Source organism: Trachemys scripta, chromosome 14 (genome assembly GCF_013100865.1).
Source record: "Trachemys scripta elegans isolate TJP31775 chromosome 14, CAS_Tse_1.0, whole genome shotgun sequence".
NCBI lineage: Eukaryota > Metazoa > Chordata > Testudines > Emydidae > Trachemys > Trachemys scripta.
The window spans coordinates 26309495-26322372 of record NC_048311.1 but is presented as its reverse complement, the minus strand read 5'-3'; the positions used below and the strand labels follow the sequence as shown (position 1 = coordinate 26322372).

General features: G+C 41.5%; 2 protein-coding genes across 4 annotated transcripts in view; one reads left to right on the top strand and one right to left on the bottom strand.

The window, feature by feature from the left end:
- The first annotated feature begins 579 nt into the window (after positions 1-579).
- On the top strand, positions 580-4583 carry TEFM (transcription elongation factor, mitochondrial). Its single transcript, XM_034790466.1, has 4 exons — positions 580-677; positions 2151-2620; positions 2838-2987; positions 4045-4583. The coding sequence occupies exons 1-4, from the start codon at positions 638-640 to the stop codon at positions 4477-4479; spliced, it is 1095 nt and encodes a 364-aa protein (XP_034646357.1). The 5' UTR covers positions 580-637; the 3' UTR covers positions 4480-4583.
- Positions 4584-6492: 1909 nt separating this feature from the next.
- ATAD5 (ATPase family AAA domain containing 5) overlaps positions 6493-12878 on the bottom strand; it is a 28089-nt gene continuing 21703 nt past the window's right edge. For 2 of the 3 annotated variants that reach the window (XM_034790004.1, XM_034790006.1), the window contains exons 19-23: positions 12547-12727; positions 11220-11398; positions 10051-10883; positions 8188-8355; positions 6493-7986 (exon numbers count right to left, since the gene is read on the bottom strand). In XM_034790004.1, the coding sequence (XP_034645895.1) occupies positions 7908-7986; positions 8188-8355; positions 10051-10883; positions 11220-11398; positions 12547-12727 (1440 nt within the window). In that variant the 3' untranslated portion in view covers positions 6493-7907. The remainder of the gene's footprint in view (positions 7987-8187; positions 8356-10050; positions 10884-11219; positions 11399-12546; positions 12728-12878) is intronic. The other variant, XM_034790005.1, reaches the window with a different exon arrangement.

Genomic DNA, 12878 nt, shown 5'->3' with positions numbered 1-12878 from the left:
TGTGGGTCACACAGATCAGACCCTAGGGGGGTTGGGAGCTCTGTGGGCTGTGGGTCACACAGATCAGACCCTAGGGGGGTTGGGAGCTCTGTGGGCTGTGGGTCACACAGATCAGACCCTAGGGGGGTTGGGAGCTCTGTGGGCTGTGGGTCACACAGATCAGACCCTAAGGGGGTTGGGAGCTCTGTGGGCTGTGGGTCACACAGATCAGACCCTAGGGGGGTTGGGAACTCTGTGGGCTGTGGGTCACACAGATCAGACCCTAGGGGGGTTGGGAGCTCTGTGGGCTGTGGGTCACACAGATCAGACCCTAGGGGGGTTGGGAGCTCTGTGGGCTGTGGGTCACACAGATCAGACCCTAGGGGGGTTGGGAGCTCTGGCATTGTGCCTCTCACCCTGGGGCTAGGGCAGTTGTGGCATTGGCCCGCCCCGCTCTCTTGCGCTATTCCCCCCCTTTGCTGGCAGTACAGGGGAAGGCCACTGTGGGGAGCCAGGCCCAATCTCTCTACTGCCCGGGCCAGGCTGAGGCCGGAACGTTTCTTACCAGCCGTGGGGCCCGGGGCCTCTTTTGCCCTGACGCACCGGGGGAGGGGGAGCGGGAGCGGGAGCGGGAGCGCGGCCCGGCGGGGTGGGCAGGATGAGTTTCAGTGCCTGGCTCCCGAGCCTCCTCCGGAGAGGTAGAGATGGGGGGGTTCCGGGGGGGTCGGTCGGTCTGTCTGGGGGAGGGATTCCGGGGGGGTCGGTCTGTCTGAGGGGGGGGGGAGGGATTCCAGGGCGGGTCGGTCTGGTCTGTCTGTCTGAGGGGAGAGGGAGCGATTCCAGGGCGGGCGGTCTGTCTGTCTGGGGGTGGGGGGGAGGGAGGGATTCCGGGGAGTGAGTCTGTCTGTCTGTCTGTCTGTCGGGGGGGAGGGAAGGTTTCCTCAGAGGGTCTTCCTGGGAAGAAGTGTCTCCCCCTTTGTGCTGAGCAGGGGGTACCTGGTTATAGGTGATAGGCAGCAGCAGAAACCTGCTGCTTGGGAGTTGCCTGGCCCTTATCTGTGCCCTTGGTTGCCCTGCGTCCAGCGCTGGCCTGACACACTAGTCCTGTTGGACTCCTTCCTAGGGGCTGATCAGAAAGCTCTGAGCACATTTTGGGATGTGACAAGATTGATGGAAGAGACACGCTCGCCAGCCCCAGAGAGCTCTTCTTTCTTGTAGCTGGAAGCTCCTCTCTTTCACCCACAGAAGTTGGTCCAGTAACAGATATTGCCTCCTGCACCATGCCCCTCTAATAGCCTGGGACTCTCAGGCTACAACTACACTGCAAACAACGCTTTCGGGTGATCTTTCAAGGTTCACCCACGTACCTGTCCAACACTAAAACAAACACGCAGAGTTAAGCCCCCCCCCCCCCCGCCCCTCTCCAATGCCTTATGGACAGCCTCATAGTGTAGAGGAGGCCTCTCTGACTGGTGGGGGATTTGCCCTCCGAGGCCCATGGATGACACTGCCCTTATTCACTATACCTTGATGAATTTACCTTGACAGCCCTGTGGACTAAAGTGGTCCATTTGCCTGCAATAGGCAGTGGCAGTACAAACCCCACTTCTTCTCCAATGGGCCTCAAGCCAACCTTGGTTGAGATTAGCAACCTTTATGGCTGAGAGGGTAATTCAGTCTCCATGCTCCTTCGCTCCTGCTGCAGCTAGCATCTGGGGAACAGCTAGTAGCAGTTGTGAATGTGACAGTGGTAGCTTTTGTGAAAGTGATTCTTACCCCCTAAGAAAGAGACTGAAGCAATCCACTAATTTCACAGGTCATTGAACATCTATCCAATGGGTTTGGGTCATTACTTACCAGGGCTAGATTTAAGTAGGGTCATAGAACACTTAATGGGTGGCAATAAATTTCAAAAAAAACCCACCAACACAAATAGCAGAAGTTTAAAATGATGGGTGGCCCTTTTTTCTAACTCTGAATTTTTCTATAACCTGTTTGAAATGTTAGATTTCTGATGCCAATTTTAATTAAAGGGAATTAAAAAGCTGGCCAACACTTTTTCTTTGTATGGCACAGAAGTAAATTTGTGAGGTGGGCGCCTCACAATGAGGTATGGATGTATGTGTTCAATAAGTTAATGAATACACTGTTTTAACTCATTTTTTCTTCAGGAAGGTATTTCTTTCATGTCCCTTTGGGTTCATGTCAGCTTCAGCCCCTGCACCATTCTTGGTGTCAGAAAAAATCAAAATCTGCTGTACAACACAACTGTGTCAATTCCCCAACGATGAATCAAACCTTCAAGACACCAAACGATGCACTCTCTAATTTGTACTCCTCTGAACAACAATCTGCCATCCTGCAAGTGCTCAACACGGCATCTGAGAGAGAGCTTTCCGCCATTAAACTATTGCAAGGAAGAAAGTCTGTCGGTGTAATTGAGCATAGGGAAAAATATGGACCATTTCAGAACTTGCAGAGTTTATTGAACGTCCCTCTCTTTCAATATAAAACTGTTATTAAGGTGTGTAATTTTATCCTCAATCCATCTGAGAAAGGAGATAGAAGAGAGAGAAAAATACAAGACACCAGGCCTTCAATGAGGTTTATTAAACCTGAAATAGAGAGAGAGAGGTTGAAGGTATACAACATTTTAAATTTGATTTTTATCAAGAAACTACTTATTTTCAGAGTAAACTTCTGTTATTCCCATAAATCAATTTTAATAATAATTCATCAATGAGTAGATATAATACATTTATTGTAAGAAATGGTATTTTCCCCAAGACATCAAATAATATTTAGTACTTAGTGATTTACATCTTAAAAATGCATAATTATTTTTTTCTCCTTTTCAGACTGTAAATAGCATTGTGTCTGTTGTTTTTGGCACCCGTAAAATTGCATGGGCTCATGTTGATCGAAATCTAGTAGTTCATGACTGGCAACAAGAAAAGTGTGGTAGATTCATGAAAGGAACCTATATTCCAGCAGTATATCTGGAAGAAGTAAGTAGCGCATGCTTGAGACTTTAATAAGCGTCAACTCCTTCCCTTGTATCTCTGTTAATCTTAAATTGCTTATTCTTAGGGCTGTCATAATACAGTATGTAAAAATTGACAATTTTCCAAGGCAGGGCCTTCTTTTTAGCAATTCTTTTAAGCTGTATTTATTTTGCAAGTTTGATCTCATTAGAAATCCTTCAGAGTTGAAAACAGACCCTTATAACATTTGTAAAGTAGAACTGTAACTATGCAATCAACCTTTGATAAAGAATCTAGCAGGTTAGGAGCCCTTAAAATGTATCCTATAGTCAATGAGTGCAGGATGCAGGACTTGAGTTGCAGATGGAAATGGGAAGGCTGGCTTCTTTCCAACACTGTTTTTTGGATCTCTGCAAGTACAAGAGTCTGCAAGAAAGATGCACCCACTCCCTCCCTCTACACTGCAGGTAGACATCCGTGACTTGGGCTCAGGCTGTGGGGCTGTTTAATTGTGATGTAGATTTTCTGACTCATGGTGCAGCCCCAGCTCTAGGACCCTCCCACCACACAGGGTCCTAGAGCGTGGGCAATTAAATAGCTCTGCATCCCGAACCCCCTATGCCCAAGTCATCTGGCATGAGACAGCCATGGGTTTTTAATTGCAGTTAAGGGTATGTCTACAAGTACTTACAAATTCTAAGGCTGAGCTGCTTGTAACGGCCACTTTACCACAGTCTTTATAATCTCTGACACCTTCTTAGTACAATTTGTGTGTGCTAGAGGACTGGTTAACTTTCTCCCATTTTCACCATAATTGCAGTTTCTTTAAATTTGGGCTGAAACAAGTGATCTTCAAAGTAATACAGAAGCAGAGTTTGTCAAAAATGTGCAATTTGGATACTTTTTTCATTGAAATTTCCACAAAGTGGGTAAAGTTCTCATGAAGACTACATTCCACTTTTGACCAGACAGTTGTGTTTCTTATAAAAACCACCTTCATCTTTGAGAGATAGTAACTATGAAATCTGTTGCTTTGATTTCTGGTTTAAATGAATCATGCTTATTTATTTCCCCCTTCTAGATTTCTTCAGTAGTTTCTAAGATTCCTGAAGCTGATCTTTATATTCTGGAAAAAAATGGACTGCCTGCTCAAAATACAAATCTCTTTCCTATAACATTACATCTTCGCACTGTGGAAGCTATGCTGTATGCCCTATTACAAAAGACATTTACGCAAGGTGGCCAGCACAAGGTACTAAGTATGGCCCGAAGCACTGTAGGAAAACACTTTGGATTGATGGTAGGAGACTCTCGGTCTAGTGGAATGGACCTGGTGAAGCAGTTTCTCTTACAGTCAATTATCCAAGAACAGCCCCGGTTGTCCTTTTCCCGGAACAAGGTGGTACATTACAGAAACCTATTTTCTTCAGTCACAGAAAACCGACATGAGGAGATGTGTGATTCATTACTACAGGCTCTAGCCTTCTATGAACTTATATTAAACAACACTACTTAAACCTTTTGCTGTTATGAGTAGAACCACAATAAACTTACACCTAATGTTTTGATCAAGTATCAGATATTTACTGACACATTAAATGATGTGCTGATGAACAGAAACCAAGTTTGTGTGTGCTGTTCACTGCTATCTATCAAGGCAATCTCAAACTGATTTTTCTGTATTAAAAGTATCTTTGGAGGACTTGTATATCACATGAGGCTGTAACCTCAACTGCAGCAGCTCATCCTCCAAGTGAACAGATGCTGATTCTTATGCTTTTCTACACACACAGTTGTTCCTGATTAATTTTGTGTATAGAAATTTATTCAGGAATAAATCCAGAACCATTCCATGTGTAGACAAACTCTTGTTTACAGTCAAATGTGATGTGTCTTCCAGAGTGATTGTAAAATAAGAAGTGACCTTCCCCACCCCTCTGGTCACATCTCCAACAGTATCAGTCTACATTCCTCCTAGTCTTTCCACTTGCCCCAGTGATCCCATCCCGATCTCCCTTGTGCCAACTCCCATCCTCTGACTCTCCCCTCATACAAACATGTTTTAGTCTCTCCCATCTTAAACAAATCCACCCTTGACTCCACTTGTCTCTCCAAGTACTGATCCTTCTCCCTCTTGCTAGACACTCTGGGACTGGTGGCGAACACTTTGGACTTGACATGTTCCAAGGGAAGGGCTGGAGTAGCTGAGGAGTAACATGCCCTATCAGGCCAGAGGTCCACACTGATCAGCCACTGGGTAGTGCATCTCAGCTTTTTGTTATTCCTGGGGGCATTCTGCACCAAAAAATTAAATATTTTACACACAATTTTAAAATTCTGCAAATTTTGTCAAAATAACACTAATCACCCCCACTTTAAATTATTTTGGTAATTTATTTCAAACTACCTGTCAGCGAGTACATCTAACAATACAGACACACAAAAATTCCTCCAGTAGTAGAGAGTTAAAGAAACCTCTAGGACACCCCAATTCCTGTTTCTCTAGGAGAGGGGCAGAGCCCAGCTGGGGGGCAAGACACCCACAACCCTCCCCCCCCCCACACACACACACTAGGGTGACCAGATGTCCTGATTTTATAGGGACAGTCCTGAGTTTGGGGGCTTTTTCTTATATAGGCACCTATTACCCCCCACCCTGTCCCGATTTTTTACACTTGCTATCTGGTCACCCTAGCCAATACACCCAAACCACCTCCTCGGCCCCCCTTGCCCAGATGCCTGTCCCCCTCCCTCCCAGAGATACAGGAGAAAAAGGCTGATGCTCAATCCCAGGCTTGCATGGAGTTGCCTACATGCTGCCCTCTCCTTCCCTCAGGGCATGCTGGGAACTGCAGCTGCCAGGAACCCTCTAGTTCTCTCTCCCTCCCCCAGCAGTGTCTTGTGGGGGCAAGCTGGGCTCCGCCGTGTTCACTGGTCCCTAGTGGCAGTTAGCAGCACTGCAGCCCATTTCTGTGGGGGAAAGGAAATTCTTCTTGCACGTTAATTTTTGCAAAATTCTGCATTGTGCAGAATTCTTCCAGGAGCATTATGTGCACCATCAGTAGCATTAGAGGCATAAGCGGTGTGTGTGGGGAGAGGGGAGGCAAAAGGCAGAACTGCAGCACTTCTTGGGTGGAATATTTTTTTGTGGGGGAAAAAAATTCTGCACTGGACATGAAATCTGCGCATTCACAGAATTCCCCCAGGAGTAATAAATGAGGGAGTGGTTGAGAGCTCACCCAGAACTGTAACACCAAACATTACGCCAAGGCCATGTGGAATGCATGTTCCCCTTTCCTCCCCACAAGGAGGACCCAGGGACACTACCCCCACATCTGGGTAGAGGAAGTACCTGAAAAACTTTGAACATCTGTGGCTTTTTTTGTGTTACCAAAAACAAGCATACTTTCTAAACCTAAAAATAAATAATCTGAAATAGGATTAGGATTTGTGTAGTATTAAAACCTTTAAATGGGTTATAGCTACATAAATAACCGTATACAGTAGATATTGTGAAGATAAGTACACATTTACAAACAGTAGGCATATTTTATTCTTTACAAAACTGTACAGAATCAATTGATATTTAAAATATCTAGTGCGTTTAGACCCTTGATACAAAACTTAAGAGTTGTTTAGCTACCATTTAATAAATATACACCCGCATTCTGTTGCTTGAAATCCTGCACTCATCTTAAAATAACAATTTACTTTGTCATAAACATGTTCAGAAATTAACTATAATAGAAAGAAGCCAGGAAAATGTAGGGTGAAAAAGCAGCTAGAGGGTGCTAAAACAACCGGTCTCCTCAAAAGTTATAGGAATGTCTAATGAATTGATGTGCAATTTTGTGTCCCTATACTGAACCTTACATGTCAGTCTTTAGAGCAACCGTCCAAACGTGATATTGGCTGTGAAAAGAGGGTATTTAAATAAATGTATCATTTAGAAAAAAAAATACTTTCAGGTGATAAAAGGCAGGGGGTTTAGATTACATTTTAAATCTTACCTATCATACTGCCAGAATATAAAGAGTTGTACCAAGGTCTCACCCACAAATTTATTTCCTTTCAGATATAAAACAGATTTTAACCTCAGGTAACTGGGCTGAAGTCTTTCAAATATAAAATACAATATAAAAAAATAGAACACAATATACAAGATTACCAGAAGTTATATGTTACTAAATAATTCAGAAGTAATACAGATACAGAAGTGTTATTTACAAAATTTTGCCTAATCTGTTTGGGTCCCATCTCAGACTATAGTAAGCATTTTCTCCCCATTTAAGATAAACATACTGGCCTGGCAACTGTAAATAAAATGCATGGAATAAAATGAAACTGAGGTATACAAATATGCAAATTATGAGGCACAGTACTTAAATTTATTTCATTTTAAGCATTTTTTACTCAATTTTTCCTAATATATTATTGTGATTAGTTAGAGGCTTACAGTTTTTACAAAAGTCTTGCATCAGGCAGATTATTTGGCAACTCTTTTGAAGATCCAGGCTGAAATCACTGCCCATGCCAATGAAGCAGTCTTCTCATGGAAAAACACTTTCTTTAAGTGGAACTTGTGGCAATGGTTCATTACTCAAGCACCTCTTGCTATCCAATACATGGATTAATTCTCCTTAATGGAAAGTGCACCTTTAGGGCAGCAATCAGAGGAAAGAATTATAAAGTGGTCCCGAAAGGTGCACAGATAGACTAAATGCTTTTGAACACACTTGGAGTAGATAGAAGCACCAAAAGAACCCACATTTGGATTGTGGAATGCAATACTATCACAGCAGAAATATACAGTTTGCATTTTTAAATACTCAAAGATTTAATATACAAATCACTCTTTGAATATACAATAAAAACTAAATGATATGGTAAAATCAAAGTACCATATAGACCAGTCTGTACAAGACACTACTCGTATAAAATATTTTAAGGGAAGTCAGCTGCCAGACTGTAAACTGTTTCTTTGGGTATTTCAAGATGAATTCCTTCAAGATAATGCAGGAACCTGTCAAAAGAAATCAGAGTGAACAGAAGAGGATTGATAATGTCCATTTTCAAAAATTAGGCAATGATTTTGAATGCAGCACATTTAAGAGACAAACTGTTCATGCATTCATTTGATGAAGTTACTTGATAAATGTCTCTGAAGTTTACTAAACACTATCATGCTAAAATGCAACAGAGATTAGGGTAAACCTAAACCTACCTTCTTTTAGTCTTCCCTTGTTCTTTAAGTTTCTCTGACCTACAAATATTGCGGAGGGTGGGCAGGTATTCAGTTATACTAGCTTGCCTGTTAACCAGGCTTAAAGGAGTTCTAGTGGAAAATACAGTTTTGATGATTTCCAGCCTCTTCTGGGCTTTTCTGTGAATGCTGAAAAGAAGGAGAATGAATCCTTATTATTTCTTGTTCAAACACACAAAAGTACCAGTATAACTCCATAAGGATCAAAAACACTGATTTAAAACTCCACAGAAATAACAGTTGCCAACTTTCATGCAGTGAATAGGCACCCAGCTTTCACAATAAGCCAAAAAAATCAAGCTAATCCCATTTCAAAACAAGGTCAAAACAAGCCAATCCCTAAGAACCCCAACACTGTGACTAGATCCCCCCAGTGTGCAGTCTGGGACTGTGGTGGGCCTGCTGTGCACCCCAGACTCTCTCTCCCCCTTGCTGGGAGCTGATAAAAAAAAAAAAAAAAAAGAAGCGACAAGCTACAAGCCACTTAAGCCAAAAACAAGCCCAATTTCTGTGGGTTTTTTTTGCGGGTTTGGCATGTCTGGTCACTATCCAAAAATGCCTCAAACTATGACTATTACACAGTACTAAATCATTTTATGACTCCAGGAATCTTAGGATCAAAATCTGACTTGTAGGCTGTGTGTAGACGCCCCCCCCCCCCCCCCCCAAAAAAAAAAAAAAAAAAGCCACAGCCAGAGGAGGGACCACAAGACAGAAGCTCTCTGCTCTGCAGATTCTCCAAGTTCATCCGTGAAAAGAAATTTTGAGGGAGGTCTTTCTAGGCATGGTCCTCATTTATGTTACACACACACACACACACACACACACACACACACCCCCGCACCCACCCCCTACACCTGTTCTTGGCAGCAAAGTGCCCTGTGTTGGGGCTAGCCAGAATAGAGGCTTCACCCCTCTCTCTCACTAATTTTTTCATGTCACAACGTGTGCCCGTTTTAGACCTGTGTGTCATTTTGATACTATCTAAATACATGTCAACACATTTTTACATTTGAGCTCAATCAGGCAGAGTGACTTGTTTTAAAACAATTTGGAATGGCTAGAAGATTTATTTCTCCATGTATCTATTTTTACAGTAATTAGTTAAGTAGTTAAGTATTCTTTACCATATGTGACAGAAGTTGGTATAATAGGTGATTACCCTGTTTTAGACTAAAATCAAACCTTTATATTAATACTTGTTAACATTAATAAAGACAATTTGCTCTAATGACATATTCAAAGTTTTTCTTCTCTTGATTTTAGAAGACATACTACAAAAATATCCACATTTGATCTAGTTTTAATGGTCTCAGGCCCCAATCCTGCAAAAGATATGCATGTAATTTGGACTCACAATGACATTATTCACATGAGTAAAGTTATGCACATGCATAAGAGCTTGCAGGATTAGGCTTGCAGGCAGCATCAGTTTGCCTATTCCACTTAATTCTCTAAAATGTGTGGTCTTTTCCAGGCAAATACTCAATTTTTATAGCAGACCAGAATAGTGCTAACACTCATGAGCAAGCTGATTATAACCAGTTGATTCAAAACAATGGAGGACTTAAAAAAAAAAAAAAATCTTAAGTATAGATTAGTATTAGAAAAAAAAGTTCTTAAAAATGAAAAATATCTTGCCACTGTCCTTTCTGAGGTGTACAGAAATTAACAATAGGCATACTGGGCCATTTGTTTTTATGCACAAGTCCACATCCAAGAAACAGTACAAATATTAGTGGGATGAGGGCTGGTGAATCCTTCCCCTCCCCAGCTGATATTTGTACTGCATTGCAATGTATGTTAGTGAGGTTTTAGTCTTACCTTAGATCAGCCGATTGACCAAAGTATACATCATTTCTGTCTTTTGAAATATGCAGAGTAATTTCCTCAATTTGATCTCTTCCTAGTGTTTTACAGGGGTCCAAGGAGGCTTCCATGCTTTGTGAAATACTAGTAGAGCACTTATTAAAACTGAGTGCTTCTACGACTGCCTTTAGTTCACTACAGCTTTGAGAACTCCACCAATCAATATTTTCTGTACTAAACTCATCAGAAAGACCATTTTTAATCTTGCCATTTGTCCAATTAAACCCTTCATTTTTACAAAACTCTTTTGGTTTCATTACATTAGTGTTTAGGCAGCAATCTAAGAAAGACATGTTCTCCACAAATTCAGTTAGTGAATTTAGACAATGAGACGCAAGAGCAGAGCTTTTTTTCCTTTCCGGGATTTCAGTGTTGAATTGTTTTTCTTTTTCGTTCATCGTAAATTTTAATCCAACTTTGTTTTCTTCCAAGCATGATTCAGGAATGTCTGATGGCAAAGTTATAAATTCAGCAGAGTAGTTCAATTCAGTATCAAATAAATCACTATCATCCAATAAAGCAATCTTTCTCTGGTGCTTCATCCTTTTAGGCTTTTTGACAGGGGTAGCTTTTTCAGAGTAATCACTATCAAGAGGTATGTCATATGAAGAATTTGCTGTAGTCCTTTTAAATGAAGGATTAGAATTGTGTGTTGGCCCTGGAAGAACATGAACTGGTAAAGGCAGAATAAATTCAAGGTTACTATATATAAAATCGACTTTCTTCATCTGGAATTCTGTGAGCAGCTGTATCAGTTTACTCCATTCTTCTGTTGTTGTGATTTTATGCTGTAAAAACAATGTATTACCATAATTGTTTTAATAAATGAAATATGAACCACAGTATGTTATTACACAAAGCTGCCTATTCACATACACCTCAGTAGTAATCAGCCAAGGGATTGTATATTATTGGGTTACTGAGGATTTCCCAATTTGGGTTTTACATAATCCCTGAAGCAGACCTTTTGAAGACTGTTATCTTACAAAAATGTTTAGCCATTGTGTTTGCTATAAATGCTACAGAAAATCATCAGAACATATAAAGAGCTATAGCAAATCCACATATGTTTCAGATAAAATTAATTCAAAAATATTAGCAACCAGACCTAATCATGAAGATACCTTAAGAAATGAAAACAAATCTTCTGAAGGCAAAAAGATGTTCTTAAGGCCAAGCAAAGTCTCTATGAAGCCAGTATCGCATTTTGGAAGCTCCATCTCAGTTTGAGGAAGATCATGCTCGGAACCAGTGTTTTCAGTACAAGTTATCTGATCTGTTCCTTCTGGCTCCTCTCCTCCTACTACACAGAAGATATTAGGTTTATTTTATAAGTAAAACAAGTTGTGCATGAAAATTCAGTGCTTAAATTATCCCTTTGTTGTCTCAGGTCATTCTTTTGCATGCTAAAAAAATAAATCCTATTTATATTTTGACTTCTTACTGTAATTTTGAATATTACTGACTTTCCAATTACTGACGTCCCCTTACCCATGTTTGTTCACTCTTCCAAATCTCTCCCTTCCCCTTCTTCCTCCTTTGCTACCTCTCCATTGTAAGCAATCAACTCAATCTCTGCCTCTTGCTCCTTCTGTCCCCCTTTAGGGTATATGTACACTGCGATTAGGCACTCAAAAACTGGCCTGAGCCAGCTGACTTGAGCTGCTGAGCGCAGGCTAAGGGGCTGTTTAATTGCCATGTATACATTCAGGCTGGGACCCTCCGATCTCTCAGAATCCTAGAGCCCGGGGTGCAGCCCAAGCCCAAAAACCATCTACACTTCAGTTAACTAGCCCCTTAGCCCAAGCCTGCTGGCATGGCTAGTCATGGATTTTTTTAAATCGCACTTTAGACCTACCCAGACTCTTCCTCTCCGCTGAAAATCCTCACTTCCTTTTGGGGCCAGGTTTTGCCTTTTCCCCCTTCTTCCTTTCTCCCAGTCTGTTATCTTATCCATACCTTCCCAGCCCCAGCCCCCGCCCCTCTCCTTTTTTCCCCTTCCCTCCTCCTCCAGTTTAATCTCCAAGAGCACAAGCAGCACTCCTGTGTTGGTCTAACTGCAGTCCGAGGTGCCTATAATCATGGCTGCCTAACTCCCTATGCTGAGAAGGAACTAGGTTGGCTCTCTGCTCTGCCCACTCTTGTAGCTCATAAGAAGAATGAGAAGAGGTAATAACCATGAAAAGCCTTAATCTCAGACACAATTGTGAAGGGCAATAAACAGGTGCAATAAATGCAGATGTCAAAACTTCCAGTCCCTTAATTATTGTAAATATACTGTGAGAAAAAAGCCTAAAGTAAAATTGTTGATTGTCTAGACTTCTGTCAGAAAACTGCCACATATTCAATGGTATTTTAAGAACTGTTTCATAAAAAGTGAAAGATTCTTCATCTTAGAATGAATCTTAATTTGTTATATTATGGCCGTTCTTTAAAATTAGATCAACTTACCATGAAGTGCTAAACTTTTTTCTTTCAAGCATCCACCTCCGCTCCTAACCCAAAATTGTAGATAAAGAACACTTTGTCTGATGTCACAGTTATTTGTGGTTAACAAAGTGGCAAAGTCTTTTAAATCCGTTCGTAGATTTTCAGCCAAACAGAGCACTTGTAGATAGCTAGCTACGTTTACCTAGAATAAAACATATGAGAAAAACCCGTTGAAAGACAACACAATTATCCATTCAGACCATGGCTACTCACACTAGAAGCAAATTACTTTTGTATACTGTAACATGCCAAGAAATTCCCTCCTATCTAGTGTTCTCTCTGGCGAAGAGGAC